General features: G+C 40.8%; 1 protein-coding gene across 2 annotated transcripts in view; it reads left to right on the plus strand.

Annotated features, from left to right (window-relative positions):
* Positions 1 to 23,959, plus strand: part of KIFAP3 (kinesin associated protein 3) — a 67,354-nt gene that overhangs the window by 42,137 nt on the left and 1,258 nt on the right. For both annotated transcript variants that reach the window (XM_083847747.1, XM_083847748.1), the window contains 2 exons: positions 2,531 to 2,720; positions 6,956 to 7,055. In XM_083847747.1, the coding sequence (XP_083703873.1) occupies positions 2,531 to 2,720; positions 6,956 to 7,055 (290 nt within the window). The remainder of the gene's footprint in view (positions 1 to 2,530; positions 2,721 to 6,955; positions 7,056 to 23,959) is intronic.

Consider the following 23,959-nt stretch of genomic DNA (forward strand, 5'->3'; position numbering starts at 1 on the left):
TCTTTTGGGAACTTTTAAAAGTAAACAAGGTAATGTGAAAGGAATTCAGCTTTCCCACAGATTTGTCTAATTTGCTGTTTGTTAAGTTTGTTTATTTCCCCCACTGCTTTGCAATCATGATTTCTGGGAATAGTTTTCTTAAGGCTCCAGTCTGATCTCTGGCAGTTACAAGGTGTTTCTTTAAAGCCTGTGAGCAATTCATGACTGCTGAGGGTTGATAGCCCACACTTTAGCTCTGGCAGATGCAGCAAAGTAGATGTTTCCAAGATGCTAGTCAGATATCATCATTGAAACTCCTGCCCTTTCATTTTTTTGGGGGTTATTTTATAAATCTAAATGATGGGCCTGCCTTTCCAAGGGGACTGTTTTGTACTGTAACTTCTAGCCTTTCCTTTCAATTTGAGGGAGTTCTTTTTTTCTTGAGGAGTTTTTTCCTAACAGTATAAGGTGTAGGGTTGGCTTGTTAGTCTTCCTCCCTAAGGGTGCTGCATTACTATATGGTTGACAGGAACTTGGAGTTTTGCTAGAGGCCAGCAGGGACTGGGAACCTTTATAGATCCTGCAGATGATGCTTGCTCTGTGCACAGAAGATGTGCAAGACACTAGGTGTCGAACAGAACCGCTTGTGTGCCAGAATGGTGCAGAAGGGAGTTAGAAGCGTCTCGTAATTGCTGCTGGTCAGGGGTGGAATCTGAGAAATTCACAATAATGCCCCAGACTGATCAGAGCCCCACACTTGCAGGTGCTTGCGTGGATCTCCCATCAAAAAGGAGTTTACATTCTGCTTTAAGCCAAGAGAAACAACCTTGCCATTCCTCCGAGTAAAACAGTTTAAAAACCCGCTGCCATAGAATAACGGTTTGTGGTTGTGCAATGCTACGTGATTCCCCATGAAATCTTGGAGGCTCCAGATAGACTCGTTGGCAATGCCAGAGAATCCTCTGCCAGAATGACTGAACCAGCTGGTTTTTGCATTATCAAACAGTCAGAAACGTGGAAAAGGCAAAGGATAGGGAACGTTACCTATGTCAGGTTAACAGCGGTGAAGACAAGGTAGCTTCACTATTAAGTTCAAAGCTCAAGTTTAGCCACAGGGGTTTCGGAGTTTTAACCTGAGCTACTACACCAACTTATTCTGTCTTCACTGTTGGTTTTTGACCTCGAGTTGTAGACAGATCAGCTTTTGCATGTCTAGCTGGAGCAGTTTAAGAAATTACCACTTCAGCAGCCAAGACATTGTCACTAATTGTGTGAACACTCTTCCTCCCCTTCTGGGCTTAAGTAAAGTAGATTTTAAAAACCTTAAACTTCTCCAGCTAGATCTCCAAGGAAAGTCTGTCTAGATCATTTCTTAACTCTCAAGATGGTTAACATATGATTTTCAGTTTTGTTTCCTTCCTAGTTAGGTTAGAAGACAGTGAAGTAGATACACTGGGACTTGGTTCATAGGGATATTTCTTCCCACAAATAGGAACCACTTTTTGGTTATGAATGTTGCTCTTGGTCACGGTCCTTTGATTAAAAAAGTAATAGCCATTGTGCATTATTTGTCGATCTTTCCAAATTGATAACATCTGCAATTTTCATATGTTCATGAGTTCCTATAGTTAGCTGTGCCCTACTTTTCCAGTCATATTGAAAATCTGAGTACTATGAGGTCTGTGATGGCTCAGTAGTAATCAACAGCCCATACAGTCTGGTCTGCTTAGAGGAGCCTTCTAAACAGCTGATTGCATAGTGACCATTGGCTATGTCATTTCCTTCTGGTACGCCTTTATACTCAATATCATGTTATTAGAGTGCAGTCGGGCTGTAATCCAGACTGAAATTTCATGCCTGCCTTTTCTTTCCGCAGTGGCCTGTACTTATATCCTGTTTCCCTCAGCACTCTGGAGAAGTTCTTCTCCAGCTTTAGCTTTGTCTTTGGTTCCCATAACCTCTTAATGAATGTTGTGTGCTATTTTTGTGGGTGTTCAATATTAGAAATAGTAAGCTATTACGAAATTTGACAAGAAGTTGGAAATTAAATCCTGTTTTACTGGAGCTCTTCAAATAAAATAAAGACCTACTGGTTTTATCACAGCCTTTTTTGTTGTGTTTTCTAGTAACTAATTGTCATAGTGAATGCTTGTCTCAGGAGATCATACTGTGTATTTGGTCAGTGTTAGTATTTAGTTACTGAAGTCCCCCTAAAAATTGGCAGTAATTGGCTCTTCTTGATCCTCCAAGTGAGGAGGCCGCGGTGATGGAACTCCTTTGCTTATAGCAGGAGGTTTTTCTGAACAGTGTAAAGTTAAAAACCATAAAGGGAATATTGTACTGGTGTTGCATGTACAAAAACAGAATAATGCATAGAGTTTACAAAAACATTACCCTTTTTTTGCTCAAAGTATTCTGTAGGCTTAATAGAGGATTTAAGTCACTGAGCACTGAAACTTGGATCTTCTGCTGATGTTAAGTTCTTGTTAAACCAAACAGGTCTTTGTCTATACTTCATCCTAAAATCTTGTGTGATGATTTTGTTAAACAGGAATATGATGAGGAATGGGCTAAAAAAATCCAGAGTGAGAAATTTCGATGGCACAACTCTCAGTGGCTGGAGATGGTGGAGAGTCGGCAGATGGATGACAGTGAGCAGTATCTGTACGGGGACGATCGTATTGAGCCCTACATCCATGAAGGGGATATTCTGGAAAGACCTGACCTCTACTACAATGCAGGTAAGGCAGCATGCATTAATATTCAGCACGGGGATTGCTACTCCATTTGTATTTGTTGCCACTGTGTGTCAGCAGCATTGATGAATACTAGTCAGGGGTGTGTTTGCCCTTGTTAGGATGTTAATGAAGGACTGAGTACTGTATATCCATGAATTTACAAAGTGTGACAGGTCTTTAGAAATGCGAACAGATCTACCTTAGCTAATCAGAGTAATCAGAACATGATTACAGAACTAAATAAAGGTGGTCCAGCCTTGTTCCTTCACAGCTGCCTCTTCTGTCCGTAGCTTGTTTGCTTAGCCAAACACAAACCCATTCTTATCCCCGTTAAATTCACAGAGCAGTACAGCTATGGGATTTGATGCTGAATTTTGCTCTGTCTTGTGTGTTACTTCTGTAGCAGATTTGTTTTTGCAGAACTTAATGCAAGACTTGACTTGAGCCACATTAAATGTGTATGTTCCTTAGCAGTGGCAATCATGCTGTGAATCATTGTTTGTATAATATTGCTGTTGTATATCTAGGGAAGCATGTGAATTTCTATTGTTTTCAAGATCATCGTATGAAAAAGCCTTATTACTTGATAATCTGAAGAAGTTGATTAGAAACTTAAGAACATACCTCCTCTTAATTTTATTGGAGATTAACCCTTGTAGATTTTATAAAGGGAAAAAAAATTCTCATAATTTTGTTTACTCTTATTAATAGTGCATAGTGGCATGGTTCTAGGGGTTTTCTTGTGAAATCTGCTTGCTTGCTCTCTCCTTCTGTAAAGATTTGTAGTTAGTAAGAACATTAAACGTTGCTATACCGGATTAAGACACTGATGTATCTAATCTAGTATTCTCTCTTGCCACCCGTTTCAGAGAGAGGTTCAAAAAGCCCTGCAGGAGATACTCATGAAATAATGTGCGCACTGGATAAGTCTTCATAACCTTTAATAACTAGGAGTTGGCTTATGCTCTCAAACTTGTGGGTTTTATATCCTTTTTAAACCCCTGGATGACTCTGTGTGCGTGTGTTTCTTTTAATTGCTGGGATTGAGTCTTTTTCTATTCTTTTTCCATGTAAGTGTCCAGTCCTTTGCTACGAAGCATGAGTCACAAAACTCTGACTCTGGGCGAATTTGCAGGGATAGTAATAAGAAAAACAAAACCACTGAAACCTGTAAGCTTGCTTTGTAGTTGCTGTGAGAAAAGAAATGTGCAAGACCTCAGCAGAATTTCAAAATTCATTCTCAAAGTATAACAGAACTTAAGGATTCTTACTCATTTCGTGGTTACATATGTCAGCCATAGCAACTTGCCCTTTCAGTGGTATGTTTTTTCCCTTTTGAATCCTGCAGCACTTTTTTTTCTGCACTGGTCCTTCAAGGTTAGCAGTGTAAGCTGTGTGTAGTACAGTATCAGGGTCTCTGATTACATCGTCTATTTCAGGCTTCCTGCATTAAAGACATGACAGCATGCCTGTTGCAGTCCTCCTTTTATAAGTCTTAAACCTTTGCTTATTTCACGGGACCACTTCTTTTCCCAACAACATGAGCTAGAGATGGAGTGTCACCAGTAATACTGAATTTCCTGGTTTTTAACCATTCATGTTATTGGCTTAATGTTATTTCAACAAAGATTTTTGTGTTGGAATTGATATTTGACTAGGAAGGAGAGGCAGATTTCCAATTACATGTTCTGCAGATGTTTGAAAAGTGATTTTGTTTTCAAATGTATAAGAGTAACTAATTGTATTTAAGATACAGATTCAATTCTCAAGTTCCTTCCAGCAAGCGCCAGTCATGGTGTGCTTCGGGACTCTGCTAGATTTATAGATTTGAGATATGACTGGGGGGGCGCATAGTATTCCTTTTTAAAGGCTATGGATTATTGTACCAACTGGAGTAGGCATTTGGGTTTCTGAACAGCATGGCATTACTTGGTCACAAATAACAAAAATAAAGATCTTTTTGCAGTCAGAAATTAAATGTTTGTGTTTTGGTGCAGTGGTTTTAGAAACAGCCTGCACTGCTGGCTCATGCATGGTACAAATCCCCACCTGAGCTATAACAATTCTCGAGTCTCCTGCTGGCAAGATGAGTTCCTGTTGCAAAGGTATACCAATATCTCTTACAAAGAGATCTAAACCTGCACCAAAAACTTGATAGAATTTCTGAAGTTACCTTCAGCTCAGTGTCGTCTTTGCTTTGAAAGTACAAAACCGTAATTTATGTTGAAATGTACATAACAACAGATGTCCTTTTAACTGTAATTGTATTATATGCAGCTGATGATATCCATGTGCTTTCATTTTCATATAAATTCCTGTGAGCCGTAACTGAGTGCTATGGTTTGAATGTTAGCACTCCTGATTGAAGACACTTTAAGCAGCAGCAGCTCCGGCCTCAGAGTGAAAATGTAATGCCGCCTTCATTGGTAGAAAGATAGTGAGATGTTATTTTTAAGTGTCTCTGCTTTCAAAGAAGTTTTAAGCCAACCTGTTTAAAATACAAAGTCCCTTAGTTTTATTGGTTTTCATCTCAAATGTAGGTGCAGAAATGCTAATGTCTCTTGCTTCTTTTTTTTTTTTGAACAATACAAGAATAGGAAAACTTCACAGAAGTGTTAAGAACTATTTCAACTTTCCTCCCTGCTATTTGGTCATCTTACATCCGTGTGCACTCACGTCTATCTGAACACACTGAAAAGCAGTAATACGGATCTGTGCCAGCATGTTTGCTTGTCAAGTAGTACTCTTTCACATACTGTATACACATGCATGCAATTAGAATATAGCCATGTTACAGCTGTCTTTATGCTGCTAAAAAGTAGTCTGATCATGGCTAGCATTTTTCATTTGCAATCTGTTGCATTGTATTCAGTCACTTTCCCATGAGGCATTATCTTCTAAACGAATCTCTGTAGCACCTCATCAAATGTCTGTTAGAAATCTAGATGTGTCAATTCTATTCCTTTTATCATTTGTCACTATATTATCTTCAAAAAACCATCAGGTAAATTCATAAAGCACATGGAGATTTGTTTGAATGCCTGAGTCGTCATCTTTAAGCCCTTGTGTCTGTAAGTAACTTTCCACTGCTTCCTGCACAGGCAGTTTTAGTAGATTTGAAACCACAGAGGTTAAGCTAAGTGGCCTGTGATTCCCTGGATCTTATCTCTCTTTCTTCAAAGTGGAATGGCATTTGTAACTTCCTAGTCATTAGGAATCTCTCTATCCTCTGTAAAACCATTAAAGTACCCGTTAGAATGTACCTGTTTCTGTCCTGTTTTTATTGGGATGCTTTCTGCACTGCAAGTCTGGGGTCGTTTTCATACAGTAACGGAGATGAAGTGAGATAGGGTCTATTTAAATAGTGTTTACCTAATTAGAGCCTCATATTAATTATTGGGTTTTAACTGTGCCCTTATTATTAACAAGAAATGAGTTTGGGGAATAGGATCAGGAAAGAGTTAAGCTGAGCTCTCACTCAGCTGGGGTCAGTTCACTGACTTCACTTCAACTTCACTTCAAAGACACTCTGGATTTACACTGATGTAACAGAGGGAAGATGTTAGCCCTTGATTTCCTTCTCTTTATAAAGCAAGCAGAGACTATGAAGCCTTTAAAGAATACTACTGGCTTTACAGATGTTTGCCTCTTCAAATGCTGGTGCTTTAATATAAATGAAGCAAAAGAAAGCAGTAATCTGTCTTCTTGTGAGTTTGTTGTGTGAAAAGACCACCCTTTTAGGGAATAGCAAGAAGACATTGAAATAGGGAACATGAAATTGTTTCCAAGATGCTTTCCTATTTCTTTTCCTTAACCAGTTTTAAGAGATAGTGTTAAGAGGCAGTCTCTTGAAAAATCAAGACCTTTGTTGCTTTTCTACTTTTATGCTGCTGGCCTAGATCCATGTTTGACCCTTGTCATTACTTTTTCCTCTGTGTTCCCTTTCATGATGTGGCAGACAATATGGTTCTTGATCTAGTATCTCCAGGCCTTAAGATGAAGAGGTAAGAAATTTTCTTAGGTGTAGCTTATCTCAGGGCAGTAGACTAGATGGAATCCCAGTGAAAGTTCTGTTGTAGCTGAAGTTGCTCCTTTTCAGTATTATTGTTGCTTGATATTCCTCCCAGAAATAATCCAAGTTGCTAATGAATTTGAGAAAAAACAGCACAAATGAGTGCCCGCCTGCCCCGAAATCATGCCCTTCTTTTACAGTCTCTGTATCTTTCTTGTTTTTACAGATGGCCTAATAGCCCCTGATGGAGCAGTGAGTCCAGATTTCTTCAGTGATTATCATCTTCAAAACGGAGACCTTGTTGGGCAGCATCCCTTCTCCGGCAGGTAAATTGCTGTTTGTGAAGCAATTCCATACAACCATGGAATCATAGAATATTCTGAGTTAGAGACCATGCTACAGTCAGTCTGTACCATCTATACCAACCAATGTTGTCTAAAATATTGGTTTCCTTCCTAAGTAATAACATTTTTGCAACACTTACAACTTTAGTCACCATTTGTAGGTATGACCAATTCACAGTATGCATAGCTGGAGCAAAAAAGTTTCTTACTTTGGCTTCTTGTAGTTTTTAAGGGGTAGTGGAAGGTTACTTGTTTGTTTATTGTACTCATGATGCACCAGAAAGCTGAATTAACATTCAGGCAATATAGCAAGGGTGTAATAGTGGCAGCATATATAATAAAAAATTGACTAAAATTCTCAGATCTGGGAGAAAAAAAAAAACAGGACTAAGATGTGTTACCTTGAGAAGGGAAAAAAGTGTTTATACTCAGAGGATCAAGTTCAGATCACTGTGCAACCCTTTGTGTGGAGCTTGTGTTTGGGAAGGGGATACTGGCATGAAGTCTAAGAAGAGTCGCTTGCCAGGTAATGTTTTGGCTAAACTTCTAGTAAGAGCGACATTGTTAACTTACTTATGAAAACTATGATTAATATTTTAGCAAAAGGATTAGAGATGGACTGGTATGTACCACATCATCTGATCTCTTCCACATGTGCAGCCTTCATCTCAGGGCATGCTGGCGATCGAGAAACTGAGGGAAGTACGAGCCATCTGCTGCTCTTGGAGTTGTTCTGTGTGGCTCACAGTCTTCAACATTAACATAGACACACAACCCAGGAGATGACAGGTTTCTGTATTAACCAGAAACTGTATGGCTATGTAGTCCCAACAGTCTTTATGGCCCTGTGGAAGAAGAGGAAAAAGAAAAAAGATGAAGAGGGAAGTTTGTAGCCTCCTTTCTTTCCAATAAACTAAGATAGCCCTAGTCACAATCTTCTTGGCTTTCCAGAAAGTTTTCAGCTGGAAAAAATCTTGAGTGTCCATGGGTAAAAGTTAAAGTAGATCGCTTGGTCTCATATTTCAAGCCTGTATCAGGGAGCTACGTTAATAAGCTGTGTTTTGATCTGATTGTCTTCCAAGTAAAATATGTAGCAAAATGCACCTGGTGTATCCTTAATTAAAATAAACATTCGTAGGATTTCCTTGTGATGTCTCCAGGCATTTTGGAGGCCCACCTTAAAAAAGAGGACAGACAAACTGCAATTTGTCTAACTACAAACTTTGTAATTGCCCTTTGTTGATAGCCTCTGTAAATATTCAGATTTCTCGTTACGATTCTGTTTTCTCGGTAGGCTTTTTTTTGTATGACTGCTTCATGGATTTATCTGCAGTCCAGACACAGTCTAATTGGAAACAGTATGGACTGCTGCAAATGTTCTGTCCTATTTGTAACATAGGAGGACTGAATTGTTTGATAGAATAGATACTGGCAGTCGGATGGCGAATCCTACTTTTCAGATGTGTGTCATTATCGTTTTGAACTTCTTGGCGCCAGAAGCCAGGATTTCCTGATGCTTAGAGCTAATGTAAAATGCATTATTGCTCCAGGCATGAGGCATGGAATTGCCAGTCCCATGAGTTTGAAGAGTCAGACCCTCCCTTTTCCCAAATTTCAATTGGTGTTGGAAGGTAAAACCATACGTGCTAGGGACCCTAATTAAAAATAATAGCAGCAAGTCAAGGCTCTTTTTATGTGTTATATAGAGTACATTTCATCCATACCAAAACATAATTCGAGGGTATTTTTATGCTTACAGTTTAAAGCTAACAAGAACCTTATGTCAAGGATTTATTTTTAACCAGTTCCAGCTTTTAATAAATCAAGATTTTTGTTATAAAAATGGTTCATTTTATTAATATTTGGATATGTTTTCAGAAACTTTTCAAAAGAAAGCTGTTATGATTTGCATAGACAACTAACAAGTCAGTTAATACTAAGATCTTTTTTGTGAGTTTGAGGAGGGATGACTTTAAAATGAGTAGATGCATGTTTTTCAGTCTTTTCATTTGTTACGCTTTTTATTATGCATTTAGTTGTTGTGTCTGTCTTCTGGTCTTGGCCTTTTATATTAGGCTTTATTATTCTGTAATAGAAATGGTTGTTTGCTAAGCAGTGCAGTGAGTTGGGAACGGAGTGAGTCTTTTCCATTATTTAAGACCACCCTGTGAAATTTGAGGTAGGTGACAACCATGAGCAGGTTTCTTTCTACTCAACTTTGAATAATCCTTTCTTCTCCTTTCTGCAGTCCTAGGAGGAAAAGTTAGGCTATGTCAGCTGTTTAATTTCTCTGAGGTTATTTCCTATCCTTGCAGCATGCTCAGACTAAATCGGGACTTCCCCTTACCTTCAGGAGAGCCTGCATAGATGTACTTACAGGTCAGCCAGTAAGACTGACCTTTTTAGTGCCTGAATCTCATTGAGAAGCTGAGCTGGTATTGAACTAGTGCTGATGTCCCCACTGTGTTTATAAAGGGAGGCATTACTAAGATTTTAGTGTGTCTGATCACCAACCTCATTTTTTGGAGCCAAAGAAAGGGGTCTAGGAGACTTTTCCATGACTGTAACCAAGCTCAAGTTGCCTGAAAGGCTTTCACCATGAGCAGTGTTTAATAACACCTGTAGAAGGGAACGCAGCCCACACCAGCTGCCTTATATCAGACTTAGACCAGTTATATTGCATGGAGCAGATAGTGAAAACCATGTGCCGCCTTGGTTGTAGGATGTTAGTTCTAGCAGTGGTCCAGGGATTGCCTTTTCTGTTCCACTGAGTTACATTCAAGAAAATTGAGGGGGATTGGAGCAGCAGATATATCCAGGTGTGTAATCAATGAAATTATTGACTTCCCTGTAACCCAGCAGGGCTACCACTGCAATCTGCTGTGGAGTCCCTGTCCTAGGAGTCACAAGACACACGTGTTGGACCAGACATGCTGCACAGTCTTATGTGAGTAGGAAAGTCTTTTTTTGAAGTCGAGAGTGAAGTAGGAGTTTTTGTTTTTTTTAAAATATTTGTATGTACCTGGACTCACTAAGCTAGAACACGGTTTTATTTCCATTGTTTTTTTCAACAGGGAAGCATGAAATAATTCTGTTAGCAGTAAGAACACATACAGATTTGTCAAACTAGGTGGAATATCATAAGGGTTGGATTTTTCAAAGGCATGTCCTTCCCTTTATAGGGTTCCTTAGAATGCCCTTTAAAACAGACAGTACTAACTACTGTCAGAGAATGCTGCCCTAGATGATGAACTCCTACAGTACAGAACAACGTTGAAGAGAATTGTAAGAGTATCTAGCCCTGAATTTAGTATGTAAATTTGCTTGCGTGCTTTTCTGGCCATTTCACGATGGCAAGCAGGGATAATGGATGTTTCCAGTATTTGTCAGCATAAAGGAGAAGCAGCACATCAGCAAAAACCTGGAAAGCTGGCATTTTATAATATTGCCACCCTCATTTTAGGTACCCAAGACATTGTTAGAAATAAAGTTGTTTTGTTTCTGGTCATATAGCTTGTGGGGTTTCACAGCTTTAGATTAAAGCTGTTATTTCTGAGCTATATTTTTAATAGAGTTGTGCTGTTGTGTAAGATGTCTGTAGAATTATTTCAGAATATAACACATGTAGAAATACTGATAAAATACATAAATAGCCTCTCTTGTTTTTCTTAAAACCTTGGAGCAGATCATAAGGTATGTTTTCCATTCTGTGCAAAATAAATGGCTGAGAAGGTTGTTTTGACAGCTTGTATCCAGGTTGTTTCATTGGCTAGGAAAAGACTTTTGTGATTAGATTACCAGCTTTGAATTGTCATACTGTCTTTCAGAAGCAGATGGGCATTAGGCAGAGATTTGAATTTTTCATCTGTTATTAAAAATCTGTATTCAGTGCTCCTGGTTCTGATAACTCTTAATATAGAGTGAAAGTTTTACGAGTGTAGCAAACAAAAAATCCCTCACCTTTTGGCTAAAGTGATGACAGCTTAGTGTCTGAGCTGCAAGGGAGAAAAACCAGCTGAAAGACATCTTCAAGAATCTATGGTCATTTATCAAATTTTAATCACCTTCTAGAGATTATTTTCTTAAGACACAGGCATCATAGTGATGGCTAAATATCTTATAATGGAGATTTCCACAGTATTTTTTCTTTCCCTTTTGGGAAGAAACTTTTTAACCTTTCCCAGCTATAACTAGATAATGGTAGAAACTTTTACATGTGAAAGGCAATTTGTTGTAAATAGCTTCATCAGAGTTCCCAAATTCTGTCTTGTCTGTAGCTTTAGAAAGATTAATAGGAGTGCTGGAGGTAGCCCAAACTTTTTTCTTTCAGAGGAAGCTTTCTCCAGTGCAGAATCTTTTAACCCGATTATAAAATGGAGCAGAGCTGCCATTGCACGGTCTTCGTTTTCACAGAGACAAGGTGTTTCTGTGTGCAGTTCCCAGCGTGTGTACTCACATGTCCTCTCCACAGAGATTTGATGGAAGTTTCTTCCCAGGAAACAGTGAGGTTTGGCATGTCAAACAATTGTTTTTTATGGGGTGACTGTCTCACTCCTTGATGGAACATCTTTTCTCTTGCCTGGTTTCATGACCTAAATCTGTAGCTCTTTCTCCTCTTTTTACCATGGTAGGACATTGTGATATTTTGTGAGTTCAGGATGTGGAGCCAGGACCCTGCAGGCTGCTCTGTGCTGCCTTTAAGCTGTGTCTGTTGGGAAGTATGGGCATACATAAGCTAGGTTTTGTGTCTTGGGTTGGCAGAAACTGGTCTTGTGGGCTTCAGTGACTGAATGGCCGTAGGTGCTAGTGGAGCACAGAGAAGATTGTTACTGTAGCTTAAGTCATCTCTAGCCAAACTACCCACTTGTAATGTTTGCATGTGCTGAAAGCCCATATTGAATGGCAAGTGTAGTCATATCCCTGGGCTTTTTTTGCTTGGGTACCCTGATGAAAATCAGACGTGAACTTTATTGAGGGAAGGACCTAGAGCTGTAGCCTTCCGTTCCTATTAACTTCTGCAGTGTGATGCAAGCTCTCAGTCATGTGTCACAGCTGAGTAGCTCCTGTTCGGGTCGGGTGCAGGAACTGCATCATGTGCTGGCAAATAAACACTCTGAATGTTTATCAAAATGTTTTTAATTGGTTGTATCTGTAATTTGTTTCCTACATCAGCACTTACAGCTATCTTCCATATAGATCCTCATCTTCACAAAGCAGTCCGATGTTGTTCTTCTCAAGCACTGAGGTTAGGATTTCATTTCTTTTCCTTGTTTAGTTTCTAAACCCTATGAGATGTTTCTGATATAAAGAACTTCTTCCTAAGGAAAAGACTGGAGGAGTGGAGGGACCCTGCTGTGGGAGTATTTCTCATCCATTGTATCTTTCTTTTGAAACACCAGTTTTCAGAAAGGTTTGTTTAGAAGTTTGAGCTATCCCTTCCCAGCCTTTCAGCAGTTAATTGCCATCTTGCAGGTTATCTCTGAAGGTGAAAAACTGGTGCATGAGTTGACAGTAAAAGTGAGCTGCTTCATGCAACCCTTTACAGCCATCAGTGGCAGAAGAAGCTTTGTTTCACAGGTCTTAGAAATAAAAATTAAGATTTAAAAAAAAAAAGTTCTGATGTGGAGTCTGTGCTAGAGGAGAAATGACAGTAGTCACATTTCTTCAACATCTGAGTAGAGGTAGTGATGTTTTCCTGTCTTAGAGGTGTGATCAGAGATGGGCATATAGTAAGTATAAAATCTTTTAATTGACGGAAATAAAAGCTGGTATAATGTAAATTATTATTGCAATATGGTTCTACTTCAAAACACTTTACCATAGTGATATCACTTGGTTTTGTGCATTGCTTTTTCTTTTCCATACTTAAAATTTATTTTAAAAGGGGGGAAAAGAAAAGGTAAAATGGTTTTTCCTCTGCAGTACAGAGTTGTACTCAGCTTCTACCATTTCTCAGCTTCTACCATTTGGACACTATTTAATTTGCATTTCCTAAGAGAATTGAATTAGGTTTTACTGGTAAATTGGGCCTATAACCTTGTAGGCAAGTTTTTATTAGTTTATCACACATCAGTATTAGCAAATTGTAAATCCCACTGAAATGAATTTGAAAAGGCCTTAAAGAGAGGCCCAGAACCAATGAAGTTTCTGGAGACAAATAAGGTTTTTTTTGTTGGTTTTCTTTATCCCACAAAAATGTTGTTAGTGGTAGCAGTCATATCTTTTTTATCATAGTCTGTTGTTCTAACTGCCTGCACGTTTAGTTTTTAAGAAGTTAAACTCAGCTTGGCCAGGAGGTTTTCACTAAATTTCTGATGCTGCTTGATAAGGCTTGACATAATAAAGCACACATCTTAGGTGGACAGTGCAGCATTTAGTGGCTATTCATGTGCAAAAGGCAGGTAAGCTTAGCCATTTCTTTTTGTTCATCAAACAGTGTCTGTTCAGGTCCTACATATGTGTGGAATGAACATCTTGCATCTAAAAGATAGTAGTAAGGAAGCAGGACCTGCTGTCTTTTGGAGCTTCTGATTACAGTCTAGGACAGGTAAATGGAAAGACTTAGCTTGATTTCTGCAGGTCTTGGATCATGGCCTGAATGTCAAAATCCACTGTATGTACGTATTTGTTTCCCTTTGGCACGTAAATGTGAGAGCAGTGCTTTCAGAATGTGAACACTTTATCACTAAGCTTTTGAATGCAAGTTTCAATTTTTTGGTGTCCAGTTTATAATAATTTGTTTCTGTACCATTAAACTATAGTTACCTCATTCCTTTCCCTGGTGTGGCCATAGTGGTCATATTCCCTCCTAGCTGTCATTTTACTACTTTTTTCGTACCGTTGTTTCAAAGCCATTTTTATAGAAGTTAAGTACTGCAACCTGATCGTGTTGTAATCCAGTATAGGTCTGACCAATATGTATTGAATCAAATTATGCTCTTATGCGGTGGACAGTTATTGTAGCAATTTTGAAGACCGGGGTTTGATTCTTCAAGGGAAAAAGACTTTTTTCCTGACCCATGTGCATCAGATTTTCCCAGAGCTTGGAGGTCTGCGCATACTGCACCGAAATAAGGACAATGGTCTTCATAAACAGTATCCTTCATACAGCAACTTCTTAATGTGCATGGTTGCTTATGTATCATTGCTCTCATCTTAGATTACATGAGGAGAAGCTTCCTAACGGCTCTTTGTGTCCCCCAACACGCAGCTGGTATCCACAGCACAACGCATGGTCCCTACCCCAAAGAGCAAGGATAGTTGAGGTGGGCAGGGAACCAAAGGCGAGAAGTTTTGTCTCTGCCAGGTGCCAGAGCCTTCAGCAGAGCAGTGCTCTCCTGGCTGCTCTCTGTGCCCTGTTGACCAGACCACACCACCTCGCCAAGGTGTGTGGTCCCTGATCATGGAGGATCATGTTGCACTCGTTTAATTTACTGTAAGAGCTGTTTAATTGCTCTGAACAATCACACTAGTATGCTAATAGATGAAATAGCTTGCTTGGGAATATTTTGAAGGTGTAAGTTTTTTTGGCAAGGTGCAGATGTCATTTGGGAGAGTTAGCATTGAGGTTTTAATGCACTTCAGCTTTTTTGGAATATAGGATACTAGGGCCTCTTTCACTTGCACTCGTCTTTCACATTTTTGGGCTGCTTTTGATTTTATTATATTCCACCTGCAGTTGGCCTCATTTAACCGACATGGTCTAGGTGGCTATTAAGAATTTGAAAAGAATGCCAAAATGCTGCAGCAGTTAGCTCAAGTCCTTTGGAATGTCCTACCAAAAAATCCCCCAAACCTGGGTCTGTCTCTTTTGAAATGTAACATTAATTAATTCCCACGTTCTGTCTGCTGCTCTTAGTCCCTCCAGATGTGCTACTAGGAATAGACTGGCTCCCTGGTTACAAGCCATCTGGGCTCTGTAAACTGATTTGCACTTATATTAAACAATAAGTGAACAGAACGCGGAAGAGTTATTAAAGCAAATGTACATTGCTTATAAATCTCAAAGTAAAATATTAAAACGTAGTAAATGGGAATGGAATGTGCAAATGAAGACCTGCCTGTTTTTAATGAGTTTAGCTGTGACCTTCTCGATTTCAACCGAAAGAAAAGAATTTTATTTTTCTCTTTAAAATGAAAAAAAAAGAAAAAAACTATAAAACTGCTTACAGAAGTATCTGAGACAAAAACAAGGAAATATAATGTTCTAAACTTGACTGGTCCAAACCACTCAAGCTGCTGTGACAGCTCATAAAACTGAGAGTAGTTTTTAACTGGACTCTGTTTTACATTGCCAGAGTGAATTTTCCTTGCAGGAAGTAGCCAGAAGGTTTATTTAGTTTCCAGACTGCTGCTTTGATCTTTCCATTCTGTCACTTCTCAGGTTACATAGCCCTTTTTCACTGCAGTAAATCTGCAACAGTTAATGAGAATAAAATTTCCTCCTTCTCACTGATCGCATGCTGTTAAATGCCAAACCACAGCCAGCAGCATATTTGCAGAATTCAGCTGCACTGTACAAAAACAGCACAATCAGTTTAATCTTGTTGTTTTTGTAATTCATTTTATTGAGCTTTCCTTTTTCAAGTGACCTATTTTATCAAGGCAAGTGGTTGCAAGGCCAGACCTGGAAGAAAGATTTAAAACTGTAATAAAGTGAAGGGTATTTTGTATGCTACGTATAAGCATGCTCACAGGATTCAAAATTAAACATACAATGAGTAGTTCTCAAGTCCCATATATCAGTGGGATATTTCTGATCGTTATTATCTGAAATGAACATGTGCTGCAAACAAGTATCTAGTATTAAAAAACAATTGAACATATCAAATTAATTTCTTTTGCCAAATAGTTGAAATTGCGTTGATTATAAAATTTGACACGGAATCTGTCTTTATCAGCCTCAGTCATGCATGTATGATGACAACTACCCCTCTCTCCCTCTGGAAAACTAAAAAAAATTATTTTTAACCATGAGACTTAAGGAAAAAAAAAAGTATACAAGTTTAGAGAGTTTATTTGCCTTCTGGGTTTTGAGCTTTTTAAGTTTTGTTGTTTTTTCCAAGACTCCCTGCCCAACTTTTAGCCTAGAAACATTTTATTTTCCTTCCATTTAATTAAAGTTGAAATTTTTGCATAATAATGTTACTGAAAGATGTAGATCTCCAAGAAAATATTCAACATCTGTATTTGTATCTGGCATGTTCCCTAGTGTATCTAATGGTAGAGCAAAGGAAAGTGGTAAGAGGCGCTTAGATTTACTTCCTTCTTGATTTACACTAAAACGATCACTGGTCTGGGATGGATTTTGACAAGACTTCACTAGGGCCCTGCGTTGATAAATAAACGGGTTGAAATCTGGATAATCCTCTATGGTGGCAAAAATATTTAATGTTTGTTTATCGGTAATAATGCTCCCATTGCGTTTGCTGTGTGTGCTCTAGTGAACACTGCAAATCCCCTAGTAATGTTAACTTTCAGAAGAGACTTTGAAAGCTTTTATTGGCTGCAGCTGTAAACCAAGGCAGAGCAGAGTTTTTTGACTCTTCCCTCCTTCCCTGCAGCATCTGGATTATCCTCCCTGTCGAGTTGCCTGGTTCTTGGTGCTGAGCCTGGAGGCAGCACGACTATCAGCCAGTAACCTGTTGGCACGGCTCTGGGTATTTGTGCACAAGGGGAAACTTTTTTCCCCATTTGTACTGAAGCACAGAGCTGAGTGGCAGTGCTTGGACTTGAGGAGCTTGTATAAATATTTAAAGGAACAATTGTTCAGCTAGGAGTGCTTCAGTCCAAGGCACTGAAAACTTGCATTTCTGCTTCGACTGCTTATCTGGGAGTGCATTTTCATAGTGACCCTGATCTGTAACCTAGCACAAGAAGCAAGAAACACTTCCCGTCTGGAAACAGGAAGGCTGGGCAGAAGCCTGTGGAAGATGTGGATCAGATCCTGAGCTGATACAGTCAGTGACAAGTCACCTCTGCGGGGTTGCCTCTTCAGGATCTTATACTGCTCTGGCTGTTGGCTGAAGCTGCTGTACAAAGCATAATACTGACATCACCAGAGCTCAGTAAAAGAGATGTTTGAAACAGCCCCAAGCCAAACTTATTACTAGGTTAAGGTGAAGGCAATGTGCTCTTCAATTTATGGTGTTGACACAAATACTTTAGTCTGCCCAAGAAGAGGGGGAGGAAAAGACATCTTCCTTGATTATTTTTTTTTATTGCCTGCCTTTCAGGGCCTTTTTTTATGTTGCAGTTTTTAATTAATTTTTTAGAAATGGATGTATCTAATCAGCAGGTTTGGCCAGTTGTTGAGCCAAGAGCATAGGGGATGTTTCTGTCAGGCTTATAATGGAAAGTCAGAACTCTTGGTTTCCATTCCAGCTCTGACTGTGCACTTGACCTTTTAACAAATCCTGTGCAGAATGGCTGAGAAATTCCCCTACCGTGTGGTGGAGCTGTGAGTCGGGCGAGGGAATGCTAGTGAAGTTATTCTGATGCCTTTCAAAGAAACAGGAGAGTTGCATGAAACAACCGAGTTGCTAGTTTGCCTGCTGGCTGTAATCTGGATTGGTTGCTTTCCTAGCAGTTGAGAAAGTCTTTTTTTTCTTTTTGAGGGGTGTTGTAGATGAAGGCTTCTGATTCTTTTCTGTTGGTCTAATCTGAGTCTTCTAATTACTGTAATTGATCATTTGGTGTCTTCAGTGTTTGGTTTTGTTTTCTGTGAATACTGTATCTGGGAAACTGAGGTCATGGAGAAAAAGAGCAACTTGCCTGGGATCACACAGCAGGTAACTGACAGAGCAAGAAACTGAGCCCGAGTCCCAGGCTGCTTTCACAGAGCTGAGATGGCAAGCTCCGTGGCTTTCAAGCAAGGTTCTGACTGAATTTGGCTGAGCAAGGTCATTTGTTTTCAACTCAGTGCTTTCTTACCCTTCAGTTGGGAAATATGTTTTTTAAATGCTGCCTTCCCACCAGTGAGTTTTGGCATGCTTGTTGCTTGATGCGTAGCTGGAGCCTGACACAGAAGATGCAGTGCTCTCATATCCACAATTGTCAGATCTGCATTTGTTTATAATTAAATGGCAGAAACAGCGGTATTGTGCTGAGATACAACTGGGCACCCAGTCCAGAAACAACTGGAAACTTTAAGTCATTAAGTGCACTGAAGAAAGCTGGATCACATGGAAGGGGAGACATGATCATATCCATAAAAGCTGTATCATCGTGCATAAGGGAGCTAAAATAACATCGCCTGGGTTCGTTCTGACATTTCTTATCTTTTGAGCAAATACAGTATTACTCTTAAAAGTAGATTAATATTAAATGCTAACGTAGAGGCAGGCTTGGTGCAGTATGCACCATGCAGTATGCAAAGGCAGAGTCCCTGACCCAAAGCTCCCCTCCCACTTGAGCCTGAGGGATAGAAAGTATGGGGAAAAAAGCTTCCCAGATAGGGGAGAAAGTGGGGCTGTAAGAGACAGAATTTAAGAGGCCTGTGGTTTATAGTTTAACGTCATTACCAGTAGTGGGAGAATCTATGGTTACAGAACATTTATATAAAGAAATGTGTTGAGTTTTTTAAGGCTTCTCAGTTGTATGCTGTTTCTCTCTAACCAATGGTTTGCCTTCTTACTCTGAAGGACAGGAAAAATTATGGCTAGCAATGCAAAACTAAAGTAGCAGCTGGCACAGAGAAGTAAACAGGATCATCTTCTCAGTTGCTAGACTCTAAGCAAAGGCAAAAGCTGTATGCCATTTTCTGATGACTTCCACTGTTTCATGATGTTTATTATGAAAATAATTTATGAAGAGTTAGTTGGTGGCAGGTATCAGTAGAAAGGCCAGAGAGCCCTTGGTTTCCCAGACTTTGAGCCTTTGTTAAAGTTGGGTTAGCTGTACCTGCAGAGGATTAGCTTCCACCACCTTAAATATTTGTTACCTGAAATAACTTAAGAAATTAGAGGTTTCTGTTTTGCTGTAGAATTCAAAAATGTTTCTTACCTCCTTTGGCTGGGTGCACGCCACCCTGAATCCTAACGGTGCGATGGGACAAGGCCTGGATGTCCTCCTGCCTTTCCCTGACCCGGTCTGTGCACACAGGAAAGCTGTGGAGAGAGGGAGCTGCACCGTTTGCAACAGGTCTCCTGATCTGCCTGGGAGGACTACAGCCTCTGCTGCATCCCGTACGTGATTATACTGCCCTGCACCACAAATGTCTCAGGCCTACAGTCTGGCACCTTTCATCAACTCTTGAGGGGGAAAAAAGCCTCAGAGAGGAAAGGAAAACCTACAGACTTTGCTCTTGTTGGCGAGCGTTACAATCTATAACCTGCATCTCAGCTATGCCGGTTATAATGCTGTGCTTGTCTTGAGACTAGAGACTGATGTGCCATTCCTGTGGCTTTGGTACCTCCTGAGGGGGAAAATACAGCCTGGAGCATTCCTGTCTGTTATATATAGGAACTTGATACAGCATTAGAGCTGATGGGTTTATGGCATGAGCGTTTATATGGGAATACAGGATGGTAACTGTGCCATAAGTTACCAACAGTGCTGTCGCACGCTAGTAGGCTCACAAAGGGAAATGTGAGGACTTCAGGGATGCACTGCACCTTTCTCTTACTCAGCAGGGGTTTTGTGAAGCCAGAAGTGTGATCAGTGGGAGCAAGAAAAGGTGCCGTGTGTGTAAACGCGGGCTGCATATTTAGGCCTGCAAATAAACCCCCCTCAGCTCTTCATTTAAACACATGGAGAACGGTGTGATTCCTTCCTGAGGAGTTGGTAGGGCTGCTGAGAGCTGTGTAAGTTGTGTTTGCTTGGTCTTATCAAGGTCAGAGTACCCAGTGAATTATAAACTTATGTATTTTACAGTAAAATATGCTTTTATTGTAAAATAAAACTATAAAACTTGTATCCTTATTGAGTGGTGGATAGCCTGTCAGATGTGAGCCTTGCTGATGCAGAATAAGGAGAGAGGTCTGCTTCAGAGCAGGTTTAGGATGAGAAAAGATGCAGCTGAAAATGTAGCTCTGGGGGAAGCTGTATGTGCTTCACGTAAGGTTTGTCTTGGATTTCATTTTCAGTGGCTGTTGATTTCAGGGTGTAACCTAACCATGAAACTAACCATGAAACTGAAAAGGATGAGATGTAGGACCTAAAGTGTAAGTTCCTAAACTGTTATTGCACCCTTGAACATCAAGGCTCTGTTTCTGAGCCAACTTTACCTGCTGAGGCAGCCACCACCTTTTCTTTATGGTATGATTTTTTTGCTGTACTGCTCCGTGCCTCCTTCCCAAGCAGTTTTTCTTTCTGGGATTGCTCCAAGATCTGTGCATCCTACCTGTGGGTTTCCACTTGGACTCCAAGGGCTTGGCTTCAAGCAAGAATTTCCCGAGTGACCCGGGATTTGCCTTTCTGAGGCCGTGCTTCTGCCAGAGGAATTAGTCCCCATTTCAGAGCAGCTTGTCAACGCTAGCACTGCTAACAGTGTGAATGCTAGCGTGGACAGGCTTAGGTGTCGATCGCATCACGAAAACTCACAGAAAACAGCTTTGCTCTGTGGTCAGCCTGCACCCAGGTGCTGTCACAGTGCAGACCAGCCTCAGGAGCCCCCCTGCCTGCACCATGAGCTCACAAGCAGCACAGAAACCTGCGTGGGGACCCCAGCAGTGGGCTGCTGGCAGAGCGTGCCCCATCTGAGGCAGCCAAGTCTTCCAGACGTGCCACAAAGCCTGTCTGAGGCTCTGCGTTCAGGAGGGAGTTAAGGAAAGTATTTTGTGGACACAGTGGGATGCTGGCTGGCATTTCCTGTGATCGGTTGGACTTTGTTTTAAATGATGTCAGGGCACCTAGGATCTGAGACGGGCACATTAATTTGGATGTTATGAATCCGAGTGAAGTATCAATAAGCAGAGCTGTTAAGAAATCTCTCCGTACTCATGCCCATCAGGAACGCTTTCCTCTCCAGCATGTGTTCTTCAGCTCCCCAGCAGTACAAGCAAATTGGAAAGTTCAGCTGTCATTTGGGGAAGGTCATAGATCACACTAGCAGCCCGAGTAATCCAAGAGGTTTTAAGTATCATAGCATTTAGTTTAAAGTGAAATTTGCTCTGACAGGGGCTGGCAGACCAATAGGAAAAAGAAATATTTGTGCTTGGAGAAGTGCATGTGTAGAGACCGCGAGTATAACTGATGGCTGGAAGTGATTTCAGTCTAAAAAAAACAAATCATTAAGAGAGTGCATAGGGGTAAAATACACAGTTCATATTTTAAAGGGTCTCAAAATGAACCAGCAACTGAGGTTAGCATTACATAGTAATTAGCTGCGCTGTTCACTGTTTAACTCCATGAGCTCCAGGCGTGGTGGTAAACGTGCACAAGAAAGCAGTTGTGCTTTGACTGCATGGTTAGCAAGCTCCGATCTGTGCACACGCGTGCGATTTTGTGAGGCAAAGCTGCCTTAAATAACTTGCAGGGTAGGGCAGCTGTGCAGTTTGTTTATCTGAGAGGCGGTTGTGATACTACATGATCTGTACCCATTATACAACAAGGATTGCATGCGTTTCTGTTAGGTGTCCAGCTGAACCAGGCTGCCTAAAGGTAGGAAAATAACAATTTGGGGATGCGTACAGTTGCCTTGATGGCCTAACTGTGCCCCTCACTTTCTGGGAGGACAGGCTGATGCTCTGTTGAGCACAGTTTCCATGTAGATGCTGTATAAATAAAACCGACAACATGCTTTACCTAGGAGCAAATTTTGAAGTTGATTGCTGGTATAAATCTAAGAGCACATGGCACAGATCACCATCTTAGGCCAATCATTAGCCCAGGAGTGTTTACAGCTGAAATCTACCATCTTTCCTGGCTGTACCCTTTTTGCTGTTCTTGGCAGGAGTGGCAAGGATTCAGCAGGACTCAGTTTTTAAACCCGTCTCCACCTCTGTAGGTTATGCTTGCAGAGTCATTGCACTTGGCTTGCCAGCCTCATGAGTAAGCCAGACTTCAGTCTGCAGATGCGTGTTTGCTGTTTTGTTGCCCTACCCCTGTTACCTCTTGAGGTTCAATAGCCTTTCCTTCCACCGAGAGGACAAGCTTTGTGCTGTTTGCCAGCCCAAACAATCAAACAAGCAAATCTGGGTAAGTTTCAAGATCAGTAACATGTAAAAATGAAGCCAACTTTTTTTTTGAAGCAGGGGCAAGCCTTCATTTACTGATGAGAAATATGTAGATAGGGAAGAGCGGTGATTTGATCAAGGTGTTTTAATGTGATTTTCTATTCCTTTCTTTTTTTCTTTTTAAACTGTCCAAAGCAGTTATCAGCTGATCCATCTCCTCCAGTTTTCTTCAGGACACTAACATATGTCTAAACCATTTGGAAATAACTGATACTCCTCAAAGTTTAAACTCTAGGGATCTTTACCTAATTACTTACACATTTATAAAAAAAATATAAAAATGATTTGCTGAGAATGTAATTGAAACCATATTTTCCCTGCTCACTTTATCAATTTAAATATATTTAAAAGTGTTTGAATAAGTATTTCTGAACTGGAAATAGCTGGGAGAGCTCTGCCTGCAGCGATAGAGACCCATTGCCACCTCGTGGCTCAGCATCGTTATTACGCCTCACCCGAAGGAAAAAAGGGTTTGGGTTTGGTAGCAGAGTGAACAAGAGCTGGGAGAGGCCAAAAGGAGTTCTTGAAGCTCTGCAGTTCAGGAAGCTGTGTCTGACAGCGGTCTGTCTGCATGCTGCAGAGCAGTGGTGGAAGCAGGGACCGTCCTCTGACCGAAGTGCGTACAGGCAGAGGTAGAGCTGGAGTGCAGGGTTTGGTGTTTCTGGAGACAAGAGTTAAATGCAGAGAAAGTAACAAGACTTCTCAAAATGCCATTTCTTAGGAGTCTTTGCAAGCTTCAAGCCTGCTAAGAAAAAGCTGTTGTTTGCCAGGAACAAACAAGGGACCTGGAGAATTTGCCTCAGGTGTTACCAGCTCATTTCGTAATGGGCTTGGAAAAGAGTAATAGGACTTTGGAGTAGGTACGGGAAGGAATTGGTGGCCAGAGGCAGGTGTGGAGCCAGAGGCACGTGCTCACTTAGCTTTGCATCACTACAGGGGGCAGTACTCCTGCTCTGCTTCCTTTGCCGTGCTGAAGGGACTGATCAGATTTTAGGGTCAGACTGATGGCTCTGTGTACAAGTTGTGAGACAGAGGCATTGCCAACCCAAATACAGACAGGCAGACGTGAAAGCAGCACTTTCAGGGCACTGCATTCCTCCAGAAACATTCAGGTGGATGTTCAAGTTCAGGCTTGTGGGTTGTGTTCCCTCCCTCTCAGGGGACAAACCTCAGCCTCAGACCTTCCACCTTCACGTGATTATCAGAATATCCCACAAGTCAACCGGTTTCCGGAGAAACCAGGCACAGAGTCCTTTCCTAGGCCCTTGTGGCAGCACAAACCGAGGAAAATATCTTTGTGAGGACAAAGTGCTGGACATGGTCCCCCAGCGCTTCAGCTGAGCCCTTTCAATCCAACCGATTCAGTAGTGCCAGCTTTTTGGTAAGCCAGGGCCTGGGGCCCACCCATTGTACGTCTTCTGGATGGGTCATTCTTTCCCAGGCCTTGACTGTTGCATAACCCATGTTCCATATGTCTAATTGGCAGTAATGAGGTTCAGCTTTTCCCCACTCCAAAAGCACTTTGGTTCTTTGTGTTTTGACAGTCTTCAGAAGGGAAGTTCAACTCCTTTCAATGCATCTTCAGGCAGACAATAAATCAGAATCCTTTTCTATTTGTCCTGCTGATGTGGAAGTTAAAAAGTGACATAGCTAAGAATAGGCAGTCATCCAGTATCTTAGGCAATGCTCATTTTTCCTCTACCTCCTGCA

This window comes from Anser anser (genome assembly GCF_964211835.1).
Source record: "Anser anser genome assembly, chromosome: 8".
In the NCBI taxonomy this organism is placed as follows: domain Eukaryota; kingdom Metazoa; phylum Chordata; class Aves; order Anseriformes; family Anatidae; genus Anser; species Anser anser.